The sequence below is a fragment of the Canis lupus genome, chromosome 13 (assembly GCF_048164855.1).
Source record: "Canis lupus baileyi chromosome 13, mCanLup2.hap1, whole genome shotgun sequence".
Classification (NCBI taxonomy): domain Eukaryota; kingdom Metazoa; phylum Chordata; class Mammalia; order Carnivora; family Canidae; genus Canis; species Canis lupus.
The window spans coordinates 23,261,026-23,288,507 of NC_132850.1; the positions used below are offsets into that span (position 1 = coordinate 23,261,026).

General features: G+C 41.0%; 1 protein-coding gene and 1 long non-coding RNA gene across 12 annotated transcripts in view; one reads left to right on the forward strand and one right to left on the reverse strand.

Moving 5' to 3' along the window:
* SYT1 (synaptotagmin 1) overlaps positions 1-27,482 on the forward strand; it is a 542,097-nt gene that overhangs the window by 507,349 nt on the left and 7,266 nt on the right. For all 5 annotated transcript variants that reach the window (XM_072772877.1, XM_072772875.1, XM_072772876.1 and 2 more), the window contains one exon: positions 27,340-27,473. In XM_072772877.1, the coding sequence (XP_072628978.1) occupies positions 27,340-27,473 (134 nt within the window). The remainder of the gene's footprint in view (positions 1-27,339; positions 27,474-27,482) is intronic.
* The window catches only part of LOC140602795 (uncharacterized), a 311,552-nt gene that overhangs the window by 267,864 nt on the left and 16,206 nt on the right, over positions 1-27,482 (reverse strand). For all 7 annotated transcript variants that reach the window (XR_012005707.1, XR_012005704.1, XR_012005703.1 and 4 more), the window contains exon 2: positions 1,787-1,894. This is a non-coding gene — a long non-coding RNA (uncharacterized lncRNA). The remainder of the gene's footprint in view (positions 1-1,786; positions 1,895-27,482) is intronic.

Genomic DNA, 27,482 nt, shown 5'->3' on the forward strand with positions numbered 1-27,482 from the left:
CTAAAATGCTTCTCAGGCCTTCATGTCCATATGACGCTCCTGAGGATCTTGTTAAAGTGGAGATTCTGGGAGGCCTGGGTGGCTCAGCGGTTGAGCACCTCCCTTCAGCCCGGGGCATGATCCTGAAGACCTAGGATCAAGTCCCACATCGGGCTCCCTGCATGGAGCCTGCTTCTCCCTCTGCCTGTGTCTCTGCCTCTCTCTCTCTCTCTCTGTCTCTCATGAAAAAATAAAATCTTTAAAAAGAACAAAAATAACAAAATTAAAAATAAAGTGGAGATTCTGCTTCCATGGGTCTAGGATGGGGCCTGAAGTCCTGTTTTGCACCTCTAACAAGCTCCCAGGTGGTGCTGAAGCTGCTCAAAATGCATGTTGACAAGACTCAAAAAAATGACTTATGTCAAGCCCTCCCTCCGTGCAAAACCCCTCTCCAACAAAACTGATCCACACAAACCTTCCTCTTTCCTAATTTTATAACCCGTGTACAGGATGTGCAGACTGCCTTCTACATCTCACACTCTACAGCAATTGGTCACACGTGTTCCCTTCTAACCTCTCCTGTGAATCATCTAAGGGCTGGGATAGTGACTACTACTCCTTGTAGTCCCAGTGTTAACATCGGAGCAAAATGTATAGGCATTTTATAGAAGTATTTTAACGGGGAACTAGCAAAGACTTTTAAAGCATGGCCATCCAACGAGGTATTGTTAAAGATGTCTCTGCTGGATTGGAAGTTTAAACTAAATTTTTAGCTCTCAAATTCATGCATTTTTAAAATGTTATTACAATTGTCTCCAGTGAGATCAGGGATGGGATGGAGAAGGAGGGGGGGTGGGTGCTAGGACTATTCTATTCTTTTAGCCAGCATGTAAGTCTAGAAGCTGACTGAGACTTTGAAGAGCCCAGGCCTGTTAGACATTACAAAAAATTGATGACCTTTGTGGCCTTGTCAGTGACATCTCCCGACCCCCTGATTCCCCCACTCCCCTACCTCTGCTGCATAGCACAGCCCTGACTTTTTCCAAACACTTGGCCTTGCACAAAAGAATGCCAAGGCATGATGAATAATCTCCAGCCAAGTTTCCAGGCAAGAAATGGCACATCAAAGACATTTGCAAGTCTGAGTAGAGAGAATTAGTAGAAACAAACAACAAGTGCCCAACGTTTCTTCCATCACAGCACAAACAGGACAGGATGGGCCAGCAGTAACCACCCCAACCAGAGTAAACCAATAGCCATGAAGATGACAACTGCAGCACAGTGGTTCTCAATGCTGAATGTACATTAGAATCACCTAGGAAGTGACAGTGATAAAATCTGACCACCTGGAGTGGCCCCACCCTACATGAACTATTTCAGCATCTCTGGGGGGGAGCAAGCCAATAGGTTTTAGAACTCTCCAGTGATTATAATGTGAAGCCAGAGTTGACAACTATTAATAGGAGTTCACCTCATTGGATGCTTGAAGTTCCCCCTACAGGTGCCTCAAAACTAAACATCTAATCTCAGTTTAGGTACGCAACAACTGGTCTCCAAGTCTTATCCATTATAGGTCACATAAAACCAACCCAGGATGTTTTGCCTTTTTCCTCATGCGACATGCACTCATGATTCTATCACAGAGAATTTCTTCGTTTGGACCCATATCCCTCATCACACAGTTTCTATTAAGAAATTGGTACATTGAGAGAGAATGTGACCCACAGAAAGAAGTTGAATTCATTTAGAAAAGAAAATTCCAAATCCACTTGGTACCCTTTCTTAATAGTAAGTTTTAATAATTTACCTTGCCTTCCTTCTCCTTCCCCCTGTAACCTCTCCTGCAAGTTTATCGGTCAGAGTGGTGAGCTCACGGCATCGGGCAGGAGGTCAGGTAGGGTCACATTCACCGGATCTGAAAGTACAAGCAGAAGTTTCAGGATAATGGGATTCTATTGCACTTATGAGCACAGATTCCTCTGGTATCAGCTATCATACTGCCAGATGTAGAAGGGCACTGTACTAGATACATGGCAGGAATTTTATATATTTTAGCTGAATCTAAATCAGAGCTCCTCAGTTTTTCTAATGAAATATTTCAGACCTTATAATAAGTATAATATAATGAATATTCATAAGTATTATGAATACGCAAAAGAATCAAAACACAATATATATAATCAAAATCTTGCGTGCCCTTCCCTATATCATGTTATGGGATTCCCAAGCCTATTTTCATGTTTTGTGTTCATCATTGCTATGTTTGTTTTTAGTGCACACAGTTTTGGTTTCATTTTCAGTTATGTAAATGGTATTACACTCTATGTATTTCGTGTGTTTACAAACTTTATATAAATAATATATTATGTATCTTTATGCAGCTAATCTCTCCATATCATATTCTTGAGATGTGTGCATGTTGATTAACGTAAACTTATTTTTTAATTGCTGTACAACATTCCATGGTAGGAATATATCCCAATTGATGCTTACAGCTTTCTGCTGATGGATATTTGGGCTGTTTCCAATTTCTAGCTGTCATAAACAATGCAACAAGGAGCATTCCCACACGTATCTCCTTATGCAAATGTGGGAGAGTACCTCCAGGATATCGTGAGGTTGCTGGGATATAGGGAAGGCACATCTTCAGCTTTTCTGGACATTCCCTGATAAATACCCCAGGAGAATATGAACATTCCTTCTGCTTACATCCTTGTCAACACTGATGTTGACTTTTAAAGGTTTAGCCAGTTTTAACTGATGTATTTTTCCCTAAAAATCCTGCAGAGGGCAGCATATCCCGGTATTCCTTCTTAGGATGCATTCCAGTTTCTGGGCCCCTTTGTTTACTCCTTGGAATCCCTTGACCTACTCCTCAACCCGCTCTTAACTCAGTCAACTCCCAGGCAGTATCTCACAAGGACAGATAAATGCAACACTATTTGAAAGCTGCAAGCTCCCTCCCGCTTTTGACTCCACTTTGCTGGCCCATTTGTGTCTTCTGACAGGATGGGAGGGAAAGAGAGACAAGTCCCTCTTGATTTACAATACTTTTTCCAGGGGTTCCTGGGTGGTTCAGTTGGTTGAACCTGGCACCCCTGGTTTCAGCTCAGGTCATGATCTCAGGGTCCCAGGACGGGCTCAGGGTGTAGTCTGTTTCTCTCCTTTTGCCCTTCCCCCTGCTTGCAGGTGTGTCCTTTCTCTCTCTCTCTCTCTCTCTCTCTCTCTCATAAATAAATAAATAAATAAGTAAGTAAGTAAATAAATAAATAAATAAATCTTTACAAAATAAAATACTTTTCCCAGTTCAAAGTAGCATAGCATAGAGGATGTGAGTAGACAGCAAGGTCCTTCACCATTCTGAAGCCGTGGTGTGTCACCTAGTTAGGAGGCATTGCACACCGTAAGAAAGTGCTTGTGTAAATTGGAGAAATGCTGAGAAGTAGGGAAAGGTATTGCAAAGCAGCAAAGACTTTGTTTTTCTTCTGGAATAGAAGATATTTACTCCTTTGCTTTCTCACATTGTTCCTGGCTCCCTAAGGAAGAAAACAGGGTTCAGTTTCTCAACACCTCCTTGGATTTCTCTTTTTGTACTGAATTGAAATCCTGCCCCATCAGAGTTCCATGGCGGGAATGCAGCCTTCAAAGATGCATTCCTTTCAACAAAGAGGATGTGAAACTGAGCTTTGCTTGAGGATTTATTTTTTTTTTTTTTAAAGATTTTATTTATTCATGAGAGACACAGAGAGAGAGAGAAAGAGGCAGAGACAAAGGCAGAGGGAGAAGCAGGCTCCATGCAGGAAGCCTGATGTGGGATTCGATCCCGGGACTGCAGGATCATGCCCTGGGCCGAAGGCAGGGGCTAAACCACTGAGCCACCCAGGGACCCCCTGCTTGAGGATTTAAAATGGCTGCTTTAGGAAGGAATTTACCGTTTGTATTTTCAAAGTGGCCCTACAACCACCACTCTGCTACAAGTACTTGTTCCTTCCTGCAGCTATGTTTTACGATTTCAATACTTCAAAATGAATGAATGAATAAGTGAATGAAAAAATGCTACTGCTGTTCTTGAGGCAGAAAGTAAACAAATAAATATGACTTGCTTTTGGATTGGTTACTTTTTTGAGTTGTTAAGTCTTCTCCCCTTCCAGATCATAGATGAAATTTTCTCCAAATGGAATCTGTCAAATACTCTTATTTTTATTTATTTATTTTTTAAGAAAGCTCTACGCCCAATGTGGGGCTTGAACTCACAACCCTGAGATCAAGAGTCTCCTGCTCTATTGACTGAGCCAGCCAGGCAAATGAAAATACGTTTCAGTGGAAATGCTGGGTTAAACCATGTTTCATAAAAGAAAATCAGGTTCCTGGGGTGCCTTGGGTGGCTCAATGGGTTAAAGCATCGGCTTCTTGATGTCAGGTCAGGTCAGGATCTCAGGGTCATGAGACTGAGCCCAGCTCAGGTTTAAGGTGTGGAGCCTGCTTAAGAGTCTCTCTCCTCCCTCTACCCTTCCCCCACCACCCACCACTGCCCTACTCACATGTGTGCACTTTCTCTCAAAAAAACAAAACAACAACAAAAACAAAAACAGGTTTCTCTAATGAAAAATGTCTTAGAGTCATTTATATGTTGATATATATTATAAATCTCTAAGGCAAGACTTTTAGAGGTTCTGGGTTTGTTTGTTTTTTGTTTTTTGTTTTTTTGTTTTTGAGGTTCTGTATTTCTAAGTGATTTGAGCATAGTTCTCTTTTTCATGGAACACCTGAAAGGATTAGAGTCCAAAAGATAATACACTATGGAAACTGCTAAGATAGGTATTCTAAGGTTGACTACACTCTAATCATTAAGCCCAAGGATTCACAGGACCCATTTATTTGCCATCCTAGACTGTAGGTCTTTCATGATGGAATGCCTGTCTCGACATGTTGGCCGGTCTACGCATTGCTCCTGTGCTGTTACTGTGGACGCATTTGAGGCCAGCCTAATTTTTGCTCCCTTCTCTGTGACTTTTTTTCTGCTTCAATGCCCCAGGAATGTCTGTCTTCTTGAATTTCAATTATTCAATCGGGAATATGTTTGTAGGTTGAGCCTTCTGTTACTAATATTTCCCAGAACCCGGTATACCCTTTCAGTCCATAGATGTGGTTATTCTTTGTCTTCAGTGAAATTTCTTTGTATATTTGTGAATGTTTCCGGTTTTGTGTATTGGATCCTCTTCTTCAGGGACATCAATTTTACTGATGTCAAGTGCTTTGGAAGTCAAATCAGTTATCTTGTAATTCTCCCCTTGTATTCACAAGCTTTTCTTCTAGCTCAATAATTTTATTTGCAGCCATCTATTTTTTCCCTTGCTATGCCACCTTATTATTTGCTCTATGATATTGTTTTTGTTCTCAGCTTCCTCAATTCTGAAACCTTCTTGTTGTTCTATCATCTCATCTTTGAGCTCATATTTTCCTGAGTTCATGTTCTCATTAACTTGATTCATAGTGCAAAGCACTTCTGAGGAATTTTGTTTTGTTTTTTGGATTATATTTTCTTTAAGAGTGGGGGTTTTATCATTCTTCGGCATGCTATGTTCCTCTCTTTTAAGGGTTGGTTGGTTTTGTTTGTTTTTATTTGGGAGTGTTGCCTTAGCATATTTGGATATTTGCCACTGCCTTCCCCCCACCTCATCTTGCTCATACCTGAATAGCTCTATCTAGACCTTCTCTCTGTTCTGATCTAGGGTAGAAAACTTCTCCCTGACTCCATTTTCATGGATTCTAACTTGTTTTCCTTCTGAGTTATGGTGTGAGAATACCACCTACTTTACTGTAGACTGATGGAGGTGGGGGAAGAAGGGAAGGGGAAAATTCTGTGGAAGCTATATAACATCTGTCTGACATGGAACTCCCAGGTACTGATCTCTCCTCTGGGATTTGTAGGTGTTGTGAACTAAGTTTTAACCCCTCCCTTTAATCAGGACTCATGTCTACCCTGAAAGGTTTTTTGTTGGGGGGAGAGAAGGGGGTTCCAATCAGTCAACCAATTTTTATTGAGTACCTGGTCTCTGCTAGGTACTATTCTAATCAAGGCACTGGAAATATAGCTGTGTGAACAAATGGAACAAAAAAGAAAATGGGCTTTCTCATGAATTTATATTCATTGTGGTATCTTTACTGGTCAACACATCAGATAGAAGCAGCCCACTTCTGCCTAATAGCCATGCCAACCATTCCTCGGTCAAAAGAGGGGTGGGTGGAATAAAGACAGTCAATCTGAACTGATTGATCTAGATTTGAGGGCAAGAGTGAAGTCTTAAGATTCATCGACTCAGCAGTAAAGTTTCGGAGGGGCAGGGAGAAATGTCAGGGTTAGGAGCTGCACCCTGTCATTCCAGAATCCTCTTTCCTTGGCCAGCATTTTGCATGTGTGTGTGTACATGCTCATGTTTTGTTTGAGTGCCCATAATATTAAGTTGCACTTCTTGCCTTATTTGGTGGCCGATTTCTCATTGGGGAGGAAGAAGCTAGTGCTTCTTGTTGTTGGCATTCACTTTTTCAGTTGTGAGAGAGAGAAGATTCTATGAATCTGTTTTCACTCTGTCACCTTCAGCTAAAGGCTTCAACTAGTTCTTTTAACTCTAATTGAACGTCATAACCTGTGGTCTGCAAATATAAGCTTGCCATGACATTGCTCCTTAGGAATTAATCAAGTATTTTAACACGCAAATAAAAAAGCATAAAGCTGAAGTGGTTTGCTTGGGTTATATGCCAGCTTCTCTTGGCTAAAAAATATTTCAAGGACGTAAGCTCCAGACTACTTCTAAGAAGTCAGTTAGTCATATCCCTGGACACTAAAAAATAGGTTCCCTCATATCTAAGAAAGAAATTTTTTCAGAAGAGTTCCTCAATTTCACAATATCTTATGCTCAGGACTGTTTCTGCACAGTCCCCTTAGAATCCACTCTCTCTCGAATATGTCAAACACATATTCAGATAGTGGCAGACGGAGACAACATGTGAGAATCAACACCAATCCCCAGACTTCTACCAAGACATAGACTTCTGGGTCAGCATTGGAAATGCCAAGCTCCTAGGTCTATCCTAACCTAAAGACTAAAAGAAATAACCAAACACTTGTGTCTTTTATTATGTACAGTAAAAGACCAAACATTGCCTACAAAAGCCTCCCAAATAGATTGTACTTAATTTAGATTATGATAAGGATATTTGATAAATACTCTACTTGTAAGGGAATTTTAATGGCACTAGATTGCATCTTCTTGTGTTACTACCATGCTTCTAATAAAATTTCCCCCACCCAGAACAGTAATCCTTAGCCAGTTGCCTTGAAAGCTGGTTACCGTGGAGATGATTATCAGTATTATGATGACCTATTTAGAGGAATTTCTGCAGTGTCAGAAAACAAAACACCATTGAGAATGCCTAACAAATGAATGATGCTCTTTCCCTGAAAATGCCTTTACAGACAAATGCCAGAGATGTAGTGTGTGTGTGCGTACGCACGGATGCATCTATGTATGTGTGTGCACGAATATGGTGTAGATTTGTTCATAATTAGCATTTGCAAAGACTTTTGTGAAACAATGGTTGTCCTCAAGCACTTCAACAGTAAAAATGGTAGTACGAATCACAGCAGGTATGAGCACACAGAACTTTTTCTTCTTCCTACAATCTGAAATGCATGGCCATAGTTGTATTGATTTCTCACCAATGTTAACAGAGAGCTTCCATTTGCACTGTTTTTTTCTTGCTCAGCCTCTGATTTTTGAGGATTGTCTATGGCTGCCGGAGTCTGGCTGACAGGTGGTTGGTGCAGATGGATTTTTACAAACCAACTGGCCATTAATAGTTCCTAAATAAACTGAGACTATTTGATAGCTATTTTTATTTCCTCAGAATTGTGCCACGAAGTCCACACCCTGATCTCTACTTGGTCTTTGTGATTATATGCAGATCTGGGTGTTTCTGTTTTTAAGTTTAAATGTTTTTCATTAATCATTGTGCTGTCCACTGATGCTTCGTCAGTTGTCTTTTTTCGGTTTGGGTTTTGATTTTGCTTTTTTAGAGAAATTTTAGGTACTACTTTCCTATGTATCTGTAAAAATTCCAATGATAAATATTAAACTCTTATTATGATTAAAGAATCAGTAAAAAAAAAAATAGCCAAGTGTTACCCTAATTAGGACAAATAGACCTAATTTCCTCCTTTTAAACCCACAACATTATGTTTTATGTCATTTTCATGTTTGTCCTTAGGTTTTCAAGTGAAGTCTTTTTTTTTTTTTAAGATTTTATTTATTTATTCATGAGAGAGACAGAGAGAGAGAGGCAGAGACACAGGCAGAGGGAGAGAGCCCCATGTGGGACTCAATCCTGGGACTCCGGGATCACGCCCTGAGCCAAAGGCAGACACTTAACTGCTTAGCCACCCAGGCGTCCCCTGTCAAGTGAACTCTTATCTACTCTCATCTCTCACTTATTGTAACTTCTTCCAAAGTAATAGCAAGGTGTCCATGTTTTCCACCATGTTCTCCTATCCTCCAGCAAAGTGCTGGACATATAATGAAAATTCAACAAACATGAGTCTTCATATAATTTGTCCTCCAGGAACTTTCAAACCTTCTTCAGCCACGCTAACTCAGTGTTCATCTGTTCATGTTCACAATGGCCTTCCTGCAAAATTATGTAGGAATTTCTTTCTTTAAAACCGTATACAGTGAGTCTGTTTTCCACAGAGCATCTTGAGGAAAGGTCAGTTAACTCATTGAGCTCTATTTTCAATTTCAGTATCACAGACTTGTCTTTATGCCTGAAATCACATTTCTCTGAACTGAGGACAAATATCAAATTTATATGAGTTAACCTCACTAAATTCTTTACACTGGTCTGACTGCCATATTGAAAATGCCACTGTAAGAAAATTTTCTTCATTTGACAAAATGTTATGTTTATGTTGGATGATCTGTCATATTTATATTTATGCTGGATGATACATATTTCTCTTTCAACATTTTAGAGAGGGAAATACACTAATATTTTAATTGATTTCCAGCTCAATCTCAGCTTCAAAGAATCCAGGACAACACATCCAAATTTATCTTGCAAAACGTTGACTTCTTTCCATCTAACAGAAGCGTCCAGAAAAGGTTCTACCTAAAAGCATTAATATTGCTTACTGCCTTATGGCCTTTGACTCATGTATACCATTTCCCAAAAAAGGCACTGAAAACACAGAGCGCTTCTTATCCATTTAATTCAGAGCCCATAAATGGTAGCTTCTCTTACAACAACGCCTGCCCTCTTATTCATTTATTCAATAAGATATTTAACTGTCCCTTTAAAATTGCCTTCATTTTAAGTAACAAAAGTTGTGAGTTGTTTGAAGTATATTCACATCCAGCACTGCTTGGAAGAATTAACCCTTTTGAAATAAGACTTAGAATCTTAATCATTCAGAATATTTCCAAAAAGATTCAAAATCAGACTCCTGACTCTGCATAACAATTCCACTAAATTAATTCACTCTGCATTCTCTTAGATGGATTTTTCAAGGCAAATCATGAGCTTGCTTTAGAATATTCCTGTGTCTAATCTTCACTCCTTGAGATGACAGTGCTTAGAATTTAGTACTAGCAACCCTTCCCACCCTGAAGCTAAACTGGGAAGGATGAGAACAGAATGTTCTAACCTCATCCATACCACAGGCGGTTATTCAAGGAAAAAAACATATTTCATAGCCATTTGCTAGATAAACTTGCTTTACAAAGAGGGCACAATCTTCTGAAGACTGATATGGAATAGCTTTTCTCCAAAAAGTTTCCATGGCTTTACTTCTTCTGCTCTAAGAAAACTCATATTCTTAACTGCTAGCGATCCAATGCGAGTCATTTTATTAACTGACTACGATTATTCCGGCTGGTAATTTTTGTCAAGGTCTAAGAGCAGTACCTCTTAAGAGTGTTTCTGATGAAAAACTCAGAGAAAGGGTTTGGGGTAAATTAGCTATTTTCACTGAGTCCCATTTACTATCCTTTTAGTGGATTACAGAGATCCTTTATGAGGATAATAAAAGAAGCTGTTTTAAAATGGAGAGTCAAAGTGTGCTCCAGGAGGAAGTGATATTAGAGCTGAGCTTCATTAAAGAGGTGTAGAGTAGGGCATGAAGAGGAGGAGGCCTTCCAAGCATGAAGGCCCAAGAGGAGAGGGAATACAGTGTTATTCAATGAGCTTTCAGGGCAGGGCAGCTGGAGCAGAGGCAGCATGGGATGGTATCCTGAGAGATGAAACTGGAGAGGTAAATATGAGACACATCATTCAGGGTCTAGTAGTCTGGTTAAGAAACACAAACATTTAAATTACGATACAGTTACTGGATTGAAAATATAAGGAATTATATCATGTTTTCATCATCCTCCCTTATAAAATGTATATAGTCTAACACTGATAAAGTTTATGAATATTGAATTAAGATGAATGTTCAAAGTCATAGGATTTCTATGACAACTAATATTAATTGTGAACCAATTAGTCTCAGGTTCTTCAGCTGTAAAATGGAGGTAATATACCTACCTCTCAGGACGACCATGAAAAATAAATGAGATAAACTAAAGACAGTAAACAGTACGGTGCCTGCTAAGAGCTGTTTAAAAATTGGACAAACTATGCAGAACGGAACAAACAACAACAACAAAAAGCCGAAACAGAATCATAAATAAAGAGAACAAACTGATGGTAGCCAGAGCAGAGGGGTTTGGGGGCTGGGTGAAATAGGTGAAGGGGATTAAGAGATATAAGCTTTGGGGCACCTGGCTGTCTCAGTTAGTTGAGCATGTGACTCTTGATCTCAGGGTCATTAGTTCAAGTCCCACATTGGGTGTAGAGATTACTCTAAAAAAGAAAAAAGGAAGACGCTTCCAGTTAGAAAATTAGTAAGTCATGGGGATGAAAAGTACAGCACAGGTAATATAGTCAATAATATTGTAATAATGTTGAATGGTAACAAATGATAACAAATGATAACTACACTATGATGATTACATAATACATAGAATTATCAAATCTTCATACTGTACACCTGAAATTAATATAACATTGTGTACCAACTCTACTTTAAAAAAGAATGTGCAGTAGAGCCCTTCACTGTGGAGAAGGGATCCTGCCCTAGAGCCCAGAGTTTAGAGGGCCCCACTCTGGTCCTCCCCTAGCCATACTTGCAAGGGACAAGGAGTCCAAACCAAAAGAGCCACAGAACTTATTCATCCAGAGGCTGCACCTAACTCTCCATTCTAGACCAGGCCCTGGTTCCCTGAGACCCAAAGTACCCTGTCGAAATGATCCCAGGTTGATTCATGTCTGAAGACAGTTTCCCCAAGTCTGAGCACCTGAAGGTTGGTACATACCCCACAGCTGAAGGGTGGCTAAGGAGCAGGTTTGGGGGAACTGGTACACAAAGCTTGGACGTGCAGGCCAGGGCATCCCCATATACATATGTGCACGCTGGAGGTACAAAAGAGAGGAACAGGGCAGGCCCAGGAGCACTCTCCCACGTTGCCAGCTTCTGGGGCAGAGCCTCAAGGAGTCTGAAAAGTCTCCATGAAAGCTGGGTTTCCCGGTCATTACGTATGTGTATTTGTTAAAATATGAGAATAGAAAATGTCTGTCTTTAAGTTTATATTTTAATCTATAGCTCTTAACAATTTAGACATAGAGCATATGGACTTGCATTTGTAGTCTTACCCTGGGCCCCACAAAATGTTACAGGCAGGCCTAATCCTCTAATTTATAAAAATCCTGTATATCTCAAAAATTCCATTTCATTTGAACCAGCTTAAAATGTAGGGATTGCCTATTCATGAGAATCACATTAGGTTAACCATGAAATTCCATTATGCACAGAAAGACTGGAAAAGGCCCAAGGAAAAAAACAAGTTCAATCCATCTAGTGACCTCTTTCTTTCTCTACATAGCATTAACACTATGCAAATATCACTGTATTTATGTTTTATGAAATTGCACATCTATGTGTGGAGGTGAAGGGAGAAGAAGGCATGGGGGCTGATGATTTTTAGTATTAACAAAAGGTCAGTTTTCTCTTTCTGACATTTGTTTGGACTCCTTAAAGGTGGAGCCTTGAATTCAAACTTAACATTTCTAAGTGAGTGAAGGGTATTTGTCTGGTGTGAAGTCCTCTTTTGGTCACCGCTGTCCAAATAATTTAGCAAGAAAACATTCACTGTCTTGTTATCTTCCCTACCACAGAAATACGTGGGTTGGTTTAAACCTAACACAGAAATGTATGTCTTCTCTTCCCAACCCAACTGTAAGCTCTTTGAAGAACAAACTGGCTTCTATAGTTTTCTGTATCCCCTCACTCTCTTCCCTAAGAATTGCTCAATAGATATGTATACTTTGCTGATTCATTCAGGCATTTAGCAAATATTTACCGGATCCCGATCATGCATCAGGCTCTGGGTCAAGAATGGGGATACAGGATGGAACGGGATGCTGGCTGAAAGATAAACACCTGGCATATGATAGGCACTCTGTGAGTAGGTGAGTGAGTGAGTGAGTGAGTGAGTGAGTGAGTGAGTGAGTGAATGAATGAATTCTGTACCCCAGAGCTAAGAAATAATACCAAGAAAAATGGAATAACCACTTAAGTTATCTTATGCCAAAGGTCATGAAGGTGAAAGATGGCAGCCTATGGAATATCTGTGATTCAGGAAAATGTAAAATTGGGAAAAACAAGGCCAGCTCTCATCTTTGTACATCTGGGCCATCTCTGTGGCCACGTTGTGTGTGCCTCTGAAATCCTGCAAAGACTTAAAGCATTTCATAGCAACCAAATCTTTTATATAAAGAATTTGGCCGATTCTAACACCCCAACTGTCACTCTTCCCAGATTTAGGGAGGAAGTATCTTAGGTGAATGTCAGTGCCAAAGAAATCAGTGTGCAAAATAACATTATTGTGAGTTTTTACTGAGATGTGAAATACTGATATGTGGTGATTGACTTTAATCACAAATTTGCTTCATAAAAAGCAGTAAAATCACCACAGAATTATATTACTTCATGTTATTTTCCTATACACAGTATAATATTAAAGCCATAGCTTATTTTTATTTTCTCTTTACAATATTATAAGAAAACTAGATTACCAAGGTAGAAGTGGATCTCTCCCGCAAAGCAGAACACCAGCTGATCTCAAACAGATTCACAGCTTTAGGAAAGAGACCCATATTTGACCATCAATAAACCAAAATGAAATATCTCTCTTGAAGGATAAGGGAAATCAACATTCAAATAAAGAAATTTAATAACAAACCAACCAGGGTGCTCAAAGTTTTTTTTTGTTTTGTTTTTTGAAAGGACATGCATTATTTATACTATAAAATCTCAAACCAAAGGTGGGAAGTATGAGTTTTCAACATTATTATGATTCTTAAATCATTACCTCTTTTTCTAAAGGCGAAATGAAAGCTGCATCATTAATCCTCTCCTAGAGCCACAGGCCCAACAGTGTCACTTAAATGCAGGAAGGACAGCAAGGGGAAAGAAACCCTCCTGAAAACATGAACGTATTTTCTTTTTCAAGCAGGGAAAGAAGCACTGAGACATTTCCAGCTAAGACATGTAGGAGCCATTCCCTCACTCCCTGGGTAATACATGCAGACACTTGAAAAGTTCTAGAAACAGTTCAAAATGGAGACATGGAGAGAGTCTCCTCCACTCCATCTGGAAACATTTCCAAGTCACTCCCTCAATTACTGTAAGGCAGTCTCCGTCCATGAACTTTCTAATGCTGAGACTGCAAAATGTTTAGAAGACACATAGACATTTTAAAGCAAGTTTGTGCAAGAGATAGGGAGTTAATGAGAGTAAAATTGATTCTGGCTAAGCCAACCTGAGAACTGAGTGAGTCTGAGGTCACCCCACTGCAGAGCACTAACTCTATTTAGTCATACTATGTGTAAGAGCATCCTTATTCTCACACTGCTTTCATTTTCACCCAGTGCTGAGGTGCTGGGAACCTCTTTGTGGAGAAGGAGTAGCATCCATCCGTCATATTCTGTGTGCTTACAGGTCCTAGCAATGTTACCGAGTAACACTGCTACCGACGCTGTCTCATCCAGTACAAATGTCTAATGCTACTTTAAAATTTAAAAAGAAGAAGAAATATCTATCACTAGTGACCTTTCATCTGGCATAAATAAGAGGCAAACCCCAAATCTCCAAAAAAGACAAAAAAGAGTCATGTCAAATTTACTGTTTGCAATTTTGTTTGCTTTACTGAAATCCTTTGACTGTTTTTGTTATTCAGTTCATACAAACAGTTTAGACTTGGTCATTCCACCAAACTCTTTGTAGTCATCCAGAAAGAATCAAACATAATTACTACTGCTCCTGCTCTCAAGTTTGCCCTTTCTGAAATATTTTCCAAAGTATAGGGAAAAGAAGGGTGAATTATATAGATGAAGAATTTCACCTTAAAAGCCAAAGAGAAAAGACTTGTATTTTGCCAACTTGATAAACCCTTTCTACAAAGTGCGGCACTCAAACCCTAACTCTGCCCTCATACATGCCCAGAAACTTGTCACATCAGTGAAAACTGTCTTTGATGTATCCTCATTCCCCAGTTTTGGGACATACATGCCTACATTTTTTTAAAGAGATTTTCTTTATTTATTTGCGAGAGAGAGAGAGGGCTCGTAAGCAGGGCAGAGGGAGAAAGAAAAGCAGACTTCCTGCTGAGCGGGGAGCCCAATACGGGGCTCCATCCCAGGATCCAGGGATCACAACCTGAGCCAAAGGCAGACGCTTAAGCAACTGAGCCACCCAGGTGCCCCCACGCCTGTACTTTTAATCAAGAGGCCGACAGTCACGTACAATCCATTTGGCAACGTTAGAAATGACTGTTGGAATTCAGTGGCTTCCTCCACCGACCAAAAATGTTTTCCATTTAATTCACAATAATAGCATTTTGCATTTACGTTTTTGTCTCCTCAAAGCACTCTGCCACCATTAATGGACTACATCAGCCTTTGCTATTTTACAGTCTGTCTCATTAAAATGAAGTTGATTTCCTCTTTGGCAGTCACTTATCTAATGTTGTTTTCTTCTAGCAAACACTGCACTTAACTAATGTAAATTCATTTTTAAGTTGTGTGCTCACACAGAAAATACTCCCAGAATATATTTTTAATGCTACATTTTTATATAACATTACAGGGAGCATTTTAAACTATAAGACACATAAACTCCTCAGTGCAGTCTTCTCTAAGTACTTGCAAATTATTTATAAAAACCCCCTCAAGTAACTGCCACTGACGGAAATTGCTCTGTGAACCCTATTACTATTTAATTATTTGTATACTATTAAATGTTTGGCTTACTGATAAGATAGGCTTACTCAATAAGTGCACAAGAAAAAGCTGCAGTTAGCAAGGAAACTCTGACTCCTGATTCTGCATGGTTTAACTCTGCTGTCTCTGCCATTGCTGGACCACTTGTACAAGTGCCCAATGGCTCATTTCTAGGAATTTGATCTCAAGTGGGAAGGAAATGTCTCTCTGCAAAGAAGTGCACGCATACTTCCAAGTTTAGACAGAGATGGAATCCCAGAGAAGAGAAGCGAGGTTGAAAAACTCTACAAATGTTGGAGGGTTGCCTCCCAACTTCTTCTTCCCACTCTTTTGTTGAAAGCCTTCTAATTCCTGTTTGAAGAACCACCATATTCTTCTATTCTTAGCATTGTGCTTAGAATAGAGTTGAGCTTATCGCCAACTCCAAAGATAGGACTCCTGACTCCTCTGATTAGTTTGGGGATGGAGGGATGGATGCATGACCGAGGACTAAGCCAACATAGCTCATCACATTCTCTTCACCACAGGGACTAATCGAGTAGACATTTCATCCTAGTTAGTCCAATCAGACTGAGGTTAGACTTTTCCTGGGAATTCTGATGTAGACTCTCTTTTCCCTTGAATGGTAGTGTGTGACGATATGAGACTTGTAGCTAGTACAGTCATTTACATCCTTACAAATAGAGTCCAGGATGTCTGGGAGAGGCCACCATGTGGAATATGAGGCTAACTCCACAGAAAACAGAGTAGTGATACAGACAACCTGGGACCGAGCTGGTATTGATGAATCTGTGCTAGATAGGGAACAGGCTGAAGTGCAGTAACAAAAAGACTCCAAAATACAGTGGCACAAAAAGAGTTTTTGTTTGAAATTCTTCATCTCCCACATGTGCATATGTAGGTGAGTGGACAACATTGGTAGGTGGTTTTGGGCTGCAGCTCATTTAGGAACCCAGGACCTCCCTATCTTGTGCGGTCCCTTAGAGGATTGTTTTCATGTTGCAAGGTACAGGTTGATTCACTGCTATCATATCCATTTTTCAATTGTAAGAAAAAGAAAGAATGGAGGGTGTGAAGCTTATATTAAGGCACTGTTTATTAACTTTAGCTCTACTGACATTTTGGCTTGATAATTCTTTACTGGTGAGGGCTATCCTATGCATTGTAGGATGTTTAATAAAATCCCTGGTCACTACGCACTCAATGCCCGTTATCACCTCCCCTCCAAATTATGACAATCGAAAATGTCTTCAGACAAATGTTTGAGGGACAAAACAGACTACTGTTTTAAAGATATGCTGTGGCATTCCCACTCACCACTTCCATTTACTTCCAATAGACAGAAGTTAGTCAGTTGCCCACACTGAGTTGCAACAGAGTCTGGGAGAAGTATTTCCAGCTGGACCAAATGGTGCCCAGGTTAAAAAAAAAAAAAAAAAAAAAAAAAAAACTTCAGGAGTTGTATTGCTTAAAAGTAGGGGGAAATGGATTTCAGAGGACAATTCACAATCCTTGCCACCCAGCCCTACTTCTGGACTTTTCCATCACATAAGTCAGTAAGTTACCTCTACAATTTACACATTTTGAAATGGGTTTTAAGTTACTTGAAATTCAGCACCCTAACTGATGCTAGTATTACTTTCTGCATCTAACACTGGAAGTTGAAATTTACTGAATATTAATTATCCAAAGAAGAAAAGATAAAAGGAATAATGCCCATAGTTACTCAGAAGCTGGGTACTGGCTCAGAAGGATTGAACAAAACAGCTGAAATGAGGTTATTTCTTATCTAGAGAAGTCTTTGGCTAAAATGTAAAGGCCATGGTCACAGGGGCCCACAGTCACTGTGGTAGTTAGGAAAGAAGACAGTATAATTACACAAAATTGTCCAAATGAAAACTGCAGGCATCTTGCATTATCCAGCTTTGAACTGCTGCTCTCTCATTCTCATTGTAAATACAAAAAGCCTTCAGTGGCTCTTTGATATCTCACACAAAAGGATCATTGCTCACAGGCAGCTGTTTTGCAATTATATTTCCATGAAGTTGGCATAATTTGACATTAGAACTGCCTAAGGGAAGAAGGGGGAGACAATGTGCCAGGGTGTTAAAGTGGAGTATGGAATAGTAATGGAAGAAATTCCCGTGTTACACGTCTCCCCAAAGTTCATCTTGAAGCCAATGGCTCCGAATTCAAGACACATTTCCCATAGGAATATTATTTTTGTGTCATTCTCTTACCACAAAAATTCTCCAATACCAGAAAAGAAAGATATGTACTTTGCAAAACTACAAAAGAAAATGCTGCAGGGCACAGAAAGGTCTGTCTGAAGGTTCTGACTGAGGAAATCTTCAGGGAAGAGGTGACTTTTAAACCAAGCTTAAGATGGGAAAAGAAAGAAAGGGCATTTCAGGCTAAAGGACAGCCAGTTCAAAGCCATGGCATTTAAAATTCTGTCTGAGGAATAGTGAGTATTGACCATGAGTAGAGCACAGAGTTTGTGGAAATACTAAGTTAGGATGGGGCTGTGAAGTTCATGATAGAGTTTGGCAAGGCACTAAAGACTTTTAACACGGTAGTGGTGTGATCAAATATAGTTTAACAATTATACGAATGGTGTGGAATTGAGGATGAGATCACAAGAGAGATTGGATTTCTGATCTTGAGATGTGACAAGTTAGAAAGGGGGAACCAACCAGAGAGAAATATGAAGGTAAATTGGCAGGAACTCTTCACAGGGAGTAGAGAAGAAGGAATCAGAGACAGACCCAAGTTTTCTTTTTGGTCGAGGAGGCTGGAATCTCAGCACAAGAAGCTTAAAGTGGAGGTAATGCGCTCAGTCTGTCTAAAAGATAAGAGAAGAGCTAGGTGGTTCTGACCTTATAGCACAGCATTTAGGCTGCACTTATAAAATTTTCTCATGGCAGAAGAGTTGAACAGAAAAATGAAAGGTGTAGATTTTACCTTTCTCCAACAACCTATAGATATTACCCCATCCCCAATGACAGGAACAAATCTCAAGGCTGAGGGCTTCCTTTTCCCTATTTCCTCACCTTAAGCAACATAAAGCAAGCAGATACTTCATACGCCCAAGTGTATCAACATTAGCTGGCCTCAGTATCCGGAAAGAAAACTCAATGAATCATAGTTTTGACTCACACTATCCGAGAGCCTTCGTAAAAAGTTTCCACTTAGAATTCCCAAGATTAAATTTTCAGCTCTGTGAAATTTCATCTACTGACTTCAGGAGGAGGAGAAAACCGTACAGGATGTTGAATTAGTTTCCCATCTCACAACTCAACTACCTCACCCGGGTGGTAATGAAAGAAGCCTTCCCTGTCTCTTTCATCTCATACATGATTAAATTCTTCATTAATGAACCAGTTGCTTAAAGTAGGTATGCTTCTTTCCAGAAATAAATCTGGCGCGGGGGGCAGCTTGGTTTACTTCTGCAGCAAGCAGTGCAATGGTGGGCACCAAGTTAGCAAAGCTGGGAAAGAGTCTGAAACCTAGATGCTGACCTACATGTCAGCCCTTTCACAAAACTATAATAATTAAGAATTAATAATAATAGGCATTGGTCACATATTTGAAGCATTTTCCACTTGATAACTCAATTTAATCTTCACAACTCTACAAATGAGGTCTCATCATTCTCAGCACTTTATGTTGACGGAAGTATGACACAAAGAGATTAAATAACTTGTCCAAGACCACACAGCTAGCAGCGGAGTCAAGATTCAAGTTAGTCTGGCTCCAGAGTTTGTACCTGTAACACTAACACTCACAATTGAGTCTCTAACACATCACAAAAGAGCAGCAGGTTCTAAGACCCTGGTGTGAGTTCTTGGAGGGAAAAATCAGCCTTCAGGAGCCCCAGTCTCTTTACTGGGTTGGTTGTAAGGATTAGAGATGATATGATTTTTAAATATATATATATATAATCTCAAAGCACTTTAGAAATATAAGGGAACATTATTACATTAAACTTTGTGATGGATCTTACTTTAAAAATTATTCAAAGCTAACATTTCATTCATTTTCATTAATTTTATCATGATTCTAAAACATCTGTACCTAGCTATTATCTTCTGATTGTATGCTCTAAGTTAACCTTTTTTTTAATTGAAAAGACTTAAACTTTTTGAAGGTTTTTGCTTTGAAGAACAGAGTAATCATTCTTAGAAGTTTGGGGGAAAAAATATGCCTTTTTCCCAAAAGATCACTTCCTAGACCTATTTAAATTTGAGTCTCATCCTCAAGCCTTCCTAGATAAACAAGAGAATCCTCTCTTCAACTTTGGTTGTTGTATTAGTTTTCTACTGATGCCATGATAAACTACAGCAAACTTCATTTTAAAAAACAACATATGGCTATTATCTCATAATTCTGTAAGTCATAGGTCTGACACCGGTCTCACTGGGTTAATACCACGGTGTCAGTAGGGTTGCATTCCTTTCTGGAGGCTCCAGGTGAGAATCCATTTCCTTGCCTTCTCTGTCTTCTAGAGGCCACCTGCATTCCATGGCTTGTGCCCCTCCTCTATCTGCAAAGCCAGCAATGTAGTGCACCTCTGACCTCCTTCTATTGTCTCTCTGACCACAGCCAGGAAAGGTTCTCTGTTTTTAAGGACTCATGTGATTACTCTGGGCCCTCTTGGATAATCCAGGATAATCTTCTCATCTCAAAATCCTTAACCTTAATCACATTTGTAAAGTCTCTTTTGCCATATAAGGTAAAAGTTCTCAGCCTCAGAGGATTAGGATGCGGACATCTTTTGAGGGAGGTACTATGCTGCCTATCATAATGGTGAACTTTGGGAGCAAAAAAAAAAAAAAAAAGCCCCCAATTTCATATATTAAAAGGACCTGTCAACATATAAAAGTTTGAAAGTGATTTCATTATAGTGTCCTGAAAAACCTCTTAGTCATAACAGCTATTATGATAGAAAAGAGATAAAGTTCAGTTAGGCTGATTTCAGATGAAAAGAAAACCTGACAAGTAGTGAGTGAAGGATAGCAATGCCACATGAATAAGAAAATCAAATGACAGACCTCAAAATCATCCAAAATTAGACGATGAATCTACACTCATTGTACCTGCAGTTTATCATCAGGAATGAAGAACCTTCTTTCTGATGTCAGTGCATCCATTTTTAGAACTACAAGCTTACAACCACATACTATTAGAGACTATATAGACATCAGAAAACAAACTTTCCTTTCTATCAAAGTTAGAAAGTAAAAAGGCCCTACTCTTTTTTTTTTCTAAGATAAATTAAAAAAGCAAAGTGTCCCAAGTCCTGCACATGTTTCAGTGGCACCAGAGATTATCTAAATGGTGTTGAAGGAAGGTTTTCAGTATTTAGGTGATGATGAGCTCCAGGAATGCTTGTTTTGGGGGGCAGAATGAAGTGATACAGCCATAGATATATGAAGTCCCTGAGGACAGCAGCCAAATTTTATAGCTGGCATATTTCTCCATGCCATTTACATTTTTACAAAACCTAATGGATATTTGGACGTCACACATGGTGTCCAGCAGTTGTACTCGGGAAAAGCAACAGCAGCATTAGCAAATCTCATTACAGCCTATTTTATCATTTCAGTAAAATTATGTCCTATTGTGTAATGACCAGAACTTCTAAGCTACCAAGAAACTGAAATGACAAGGATTTGCTTTTTGTTTTAGGGGAAACAGCCCCTAAAACAGAAGAAATTTAAAAATAAACAGTCCTACTTTGCAGGAAAGGTGATCCTTATTATAAAAAAATATGTGCATTCTTAAAGCACGGATGTGACTTATAGTTAAATGACTCATGGTTTCCATTTAAAAGGCCCAGCAATATTTAGGGAGAGAGGAGCAAGGTCTAGATTCCAGAAGAAGTTACTAATGAGCTAATCAAGAGATTAGGGCCATCTCCAAAGCGACCAGGATTCAGGAAAATACTTAGTGCAATGAAAGAGTGAGAGGACACAAGCCAGGCTGAATGACAATGGAGAAGACTGGAGAAGATGGAGAAGCAATCTAGGACTTCAGATGGTTGCATCAAGAGAATCCTCAAATGTGTCCACCTTGAATACATATCAGGCTTAGACAGTCAAGACTTATCCAGGTACAAAAGGTAATAAAGAATATGATCTCTAACAACCTACAGAACGTGAGAAAATAGTTTCAAATATATTAGATAAGAGCTAATATCCAAAATATTTAAGGAACTTGTACATCTTAATAGCAAAATAATAATTATCTGATTAAAAACAAACAGAGGATCTAAATAAACATTTTTTCAAGAGAAGACCTACAAATGGCCAACAGGTACCTGACAAGATGCTCAACTTTACTAATAATCATCAGGAAGCTGCAGGTCAAAACCATAATGAGCTATCACCTCACACCTCTTAGAATGGCTATTATCAAAAGACAAGAGTTAACAAGGGCTTGCTAGGATGTGGAGAAAAGGGAACCCTCCATGCACTGTTGGTGGGAATGTTAACTGGTACGGCCACTATGGAAAACAGCATGGAGTTTCCTTAAAAAAATTAAAAACAAAACTACCATATGATCCAACAATCGTATTTCTGGGCATACACCTAAGGGAAATGAAATCACGATCTCAAAGAGAGACCTGCATCCCTATATTCATGGCAGCATTATTCACAATAGCCAAGATGTGGACACAACCTAAGTGTCCACTGATGCATAAATGGATAAGGAAGATGTAGTATGAATACATAAATATACACAACAAATTTATATAAAAATAAAATGCTTGGGCAGCCTGGGTAGCTCAGTGCTTTAGTGCCACCTTCAGCCCAGGGTGTGATCCTGGAGACCCCGGAATCAAGTTCCACGTTGGGCTCCCTGCATGGAGCCTGCTTCTCCCTCTGCCTGTGTCTCTACCTCTCTGTCTCTCTGTTTCTCATGAATAAATAAATAAAATCTTTTAAAAATAAAAATTAATAAAATGCTCTAAATATTACTAATTCTAATTATTATTCGACGTAATATTCTAAAACAGAAATGTAATATACATAGATTTAGAATATTATCCAGCCATTAAAAAAATAAAAAAAAAAAGAAGGAAGTCCTGCCATTTGCAGCAACATGGATGGACCTTGAGGGCATTATGCTAAGAGAAGTCAGACAGAGAAAGACAAATTCTGCTTTATCTCACTCACATGTGGAATCTATTTTTTTTTTAATTCCACACTCATAGAAAAACAGAGAACAGGATGGTGGTGGTTGCCAAGCTAGGGGGTGAGGGAAATGAGGACATGTTGGCCCAAGGGTACACACGTGAAAGATGAGCATCTAGCATGTAGTATGGTAACTACGGTTGGCAATGCTGTATCGTTCAACTGGAAGTCCCTAAAGAGAGTGGAGCTTAAATGCTCTCCCCGCATACAAAAAAAATGCTGTAATTATGTGACGGATGTGCTAACTAAATGTATCGTGGTGATCACAAGTATGTATATGAAATCATCACACTGCACACCTGAAGCTTACATGGTGTTACGGTGTTACATGTCAATTTTATGTCAACACAGTTGGGAGGGGAGGGCAAGACCTCTGGATTACTGCCAGCCTTGATTATGATTAAGATGGAAATTCCGCCTGCAAAAGAAGTTGCTTTGATACCCGTATCAGGATGAATCTGCAAAGACAAGAGCCCAACTCTGCCCATTTACGGCGATCCCACACCTGCTCCTCTCCCAGCCCTCGGTCCCCCTCCTGATCGGTATCATGCCATTATAGAATCGCTCTGAACCACTGTCAGCACTGGCAGATTCTGCTTATGAAAGTGACAGGTCAGCAGTGACCCCGTCCCCCTTGCTTCCTTCTCACTCCACAAATATGCAGAAGGACGTTCACCTTACGGCCCTCGTGGATACTGTTCCTTTTGGCTAAGACAAGGTGAAGGCGCACCCCACCTTCAAATGACTGGTTCCTTCCTGTCATTTGGTTCTTAGCCAAGCCTGGCCCCCTCAAGGAGGACCTCGCTGAGCACCCTTCTCTTAAATGACCTTGTTCTCCCCAAGGCATTAATCACATCGCATCAGGACTCGTATCTGGATCTGAAATTATCCTGTTGGGTTTTTCATTTGCTTCCTCCAATGGCAGGTGCACAGGAATTCTCTTGTCATTTACTGTTAAACGAATAAATATGTAGTCCTCACGCGTCCCTTGAGACAAGCTGTAACTTCGGCTGATAAAGTTCCAACACACGAACCTGGAAGGCATACACATTGCTTTATGGGTATTTAGTACCTGAGTATTCAGCCAGCGCCAAAAAGCAACTGGAGGCTGGACCATCTCTGTACACGAACACGGGGGTCTGGATGGAGGCACCAGGGAACTGGAAGCAAACAAGCTCTCTGAACCCAAAGTCAGTTCTGGCTGTGCAGAGCAACATGGATCACAGGTGGAAAAAACCACTTTCCCCGTTCATTTGCAATCACCTAGAGTGGCTTGTTTAACTGACCAACTACTTAGTTGCAGGAGCTGGTTCCTCGTCTCCAAGCTTGGTTTCTGCAGACACCCTTTCATCCGCAATCACCTTCAGTGGGTTGTTTAAAACCAACTACTTAGTGAGGGAGCCAGTTCCTTGTCTCCAGGCTTGGTTTCTGCAGATGTCCTTTCATCTGCAACCACCTACAGTGGGTTGTTTAACTGACCAACTACTTAGTTGCAGGAGCTGGTTCCTAGTCTCTAGTCTTGGTTTCTGCAAATGTCTGCAGTCATCTATAGTGGGTTAACTGACCAACTACTTAGTGAGGGAGCCAGTTCCTCATCTCCAGGCTTGGTTTCTGCAGATGTCCTTATCTGCAATCACCTACAGTGGGTTGTTTAACTGACCAACTACTTAGTTGCAGGAGCTGGTTCCTCGTTTCCAGGCTTGGTTTCTGCAGATGTCCTTTCATCTGCAATCATCTACAGTGGGTTAACTGACCAACTACTAGTCGCGGGTGCTGGCTCCTCGTCTCCAGGCTTGGTTTCTGCAGACCCCCTTTCATCTGCACCCTCTGAGCCCCTTGGGTGGACGCAGCCCCGAGTCAGAAGCCCCAAACCTCCCATCCCGAGTGCGCGGGCTCGGGGCCACGTCAGGTGACCTCTCCTCACGCGGAGACCTCGACCAGCCAGACCACGAGGCCCTAAGTTCATGCCACTTATTCACCCAACAGAAATTGAAACGGCTCCAAGCACCGCTCAGTAACCAGGGGGCCCTGCAGACACAGTCTCTGTCCCTCGGGAATTAGGTTCTACGGCGGTTGGGACGAGAAAGATCAAAACCACCTGTGCGGCCCCGCTGGCGGCTCCAGGGAAGGTCACCTTGTCTGGTCCCGGGGCAGCATCCTCCCCGGCGGCGGCCTCTCCGGCTCTCGCGTCGTTTGGGACTCTCGCGTGGTTTGGGACTCTAGCAGGGGGGTCTCGCCGGCGGTGAGATGACGGATGTGCACGTACGGGAGGAAGGACGTCAGGCAGGAGCGGGGCAGGAGAGCGAGGCACCTGCTGATGGGCGGGACGAGGGTGAGGGAGATGCGGGAGGGGGCGGGGCCCGAGGCGGAAGAGCGATGACGACGGGGAGGCCCACGCGCAGCCACAGGGGAGGACGCGGGTCACATGGACGCCCGGGAGCGGGAGGCGGATGGTGGGGACCAGGCCGCCATGACCGGAGTCTCCTAGATGGTCAAGGTCGGGGCGCAGGAAGAGACCACAGGCGCTCCGCCCGCACAGCCCGCACCTTGATGCGATGGCGGCACAGGGACGGAGAAGAGGGGCGCGGTTCCCGAGGCCTGCCGCGGTCCTGCAGGAAGGCGGCTGCGCCCGCTGGGCCTGCCGACGTGTGCGCGTGCGCACCAGTGACGTCAGCGCTTGAGACTCTCGGGTAGACCAGCAGCCCTCAGGCCGCCTGACCAGCCCTGACGCGGCCTGGGCCGTGACCACGTGTGTGACCATCTGGACGGGGCGGCCCGCCCGGCTGTTAGAGCCGCCTTGACCCAGGGCGTGACCCCGGGTCTCAGAATAGAGACCCGCGTAGGCCCCCTGCGTGGGGCCTCCTTCTCCCTCTGCCTGGGTCTCTCCCTCTCTCTGTCTCTATCTCTCTCTCTCTGTGTCTCTCATGAATAAATAAACAAAATCTTAAAAAAAAACAAAACCCTCAGAGGGGAAAACAACACTCGTACACACATACTCAACACTCTTACTCTGAGAATTACGGTAACATTTTTTTTTTCGTTTGCACTTAGCCGTCCTATCAACAGCTGGCTTGTACGAGATGGTTCAAGAGGCCAACCAAAGAAAAAAAGATCTTTTTTTCCTTTCTTTTTTTGTTTTTGTTTTGTTTTGTTTTTTTGGTCTGTGAAGTTGCTGTCGGCCTGTTTGGCCTGTTTGATGTACGTGTAAACAATGTTGCCGAAAATAAACCGGGATTTTGTTGTACTGAGAAAACTACAAACCAGAAAAGGTTGTCATCTAAACATAAGCGGTCCTTAATCAAGGTTATCTGTGGAGTTTCCCCAAGCTTTACACATACTGAAAGGGAGGAAAGACAGTTTGGAAGGCTTAGCACTGATTATTTTAGGGGAGTAAAATCCTGCATGATTTTTCTATTTTTTTTTTCCCTGCTTTTCGATTATCATCGTTTTCTGATGTCTTTTTTTTCCCCTGTATTAGTATGCATTACATATGAACCAGACGAATATTTAAGAAAACAGATTTTACTGTCAAACCTGGGTGTGGGTTCTTAGTAACCTGAAGGTATACCGTTCATTCCTCAGTAATGAGAACTCTGTGGGAATCATCTTACCCCTCCATTGATTTGCTTATTACTTTACCTTTACATAATGAGGCTTTGGGGAAATTGCTAAGAGGATCCCGCTCCTTTTCTCCTTAACTCTCTGTGCACTGACTTACTCTCTACCTCGGGATGATCAGGTCCTGGATCAATAGATCTCTCTGGCTCTTTCTGCCCACACCCCACCCCATCACTGCATGTGCAAAACACACACACACAAAGATGGCCTCTTAATCTCTGTTTAAATGTTACCTCCAGAGAGAGGGCTTACCTGTGCAATCTAAGAATAAGAATTCCAGGGGATCCATGGGTGGCTCAGGGGTTTAGTGCCTGCCTTCAGCCCAGGGTGTGATCCTGGAGTCCTGGGATCAAGTCCCACATCGGGCTCCCTGCATGGAGCCTGCTTCTCCCTCTGCCTGTGTCTCTGCCTCTCTCTCTTTTTCTCTCATGAATAAAAAAAAAAAAAAAAAGAATTCCACTGCTACCTTAGGCTCACCATACTACCCTTGCTATTCTCAATCCTCTATTCTTGCTCTGTTCTTCTAGAGCACTCTTGTCAACTTGTAATTTCATATGTATTTCATTTCTTTGCCATCCTGCTGTCTATCCCCCCTCCCCAAGTCAGAAGTTCCATCGTGAAAACAGCAATGATCTGTTTTGTTCGCGGCTGTATCCCTAGGGCCCAGCTAATATTGAGTAAATGAATAAATGAATGCATGAAGTGGGCTCCTTTGCCTTTTCTCTATCAAGAGCTATTCCCGTGCAGTGGTATGCTACAATTAGTACTTTCCAGCTCATAAGAGCCAATTGTTAATATCTCAGGGATTTAGTAAGCTTGTTATTAAACTATTTAGTAGCTTGAAATTAGCCATGCTAAAAGTATTTCTGCAATGAACATTGGCAAATGTTACATGTTGAGACTTTTCCCCCCAAATTGCTGGTTTATTAGCACACTACAGCTCTCATCCCCTAAATCCAGCTATAAATACTGAGATATTGTGGCAAAAAGTCTGGCCCATAGGTTACATAAACTCTTTCAATAAAGAATGCTGAAAACTTTTTAAAATATTAAATATGCGCTATAAAATGATTTCCTTGTTGGGAATATTAAAGTTTTTTTTAAAAAGCTAAATTATAATCCAAATTTGTATCTCTGATCTCCTGAAGTTATTGTTTCTGTTTTTCAGATCCCTATGTGAAGATCCATCTGATGCAGAATGGCAAGAGGCTGAAGAAGAAAAAGACAACAATTAAAAAGAACACACTTAACCCCTACTACAATGAGTCATTCAGCTTTGAAGTACCCTTTGAGCAAATCCAGGTAATGTCA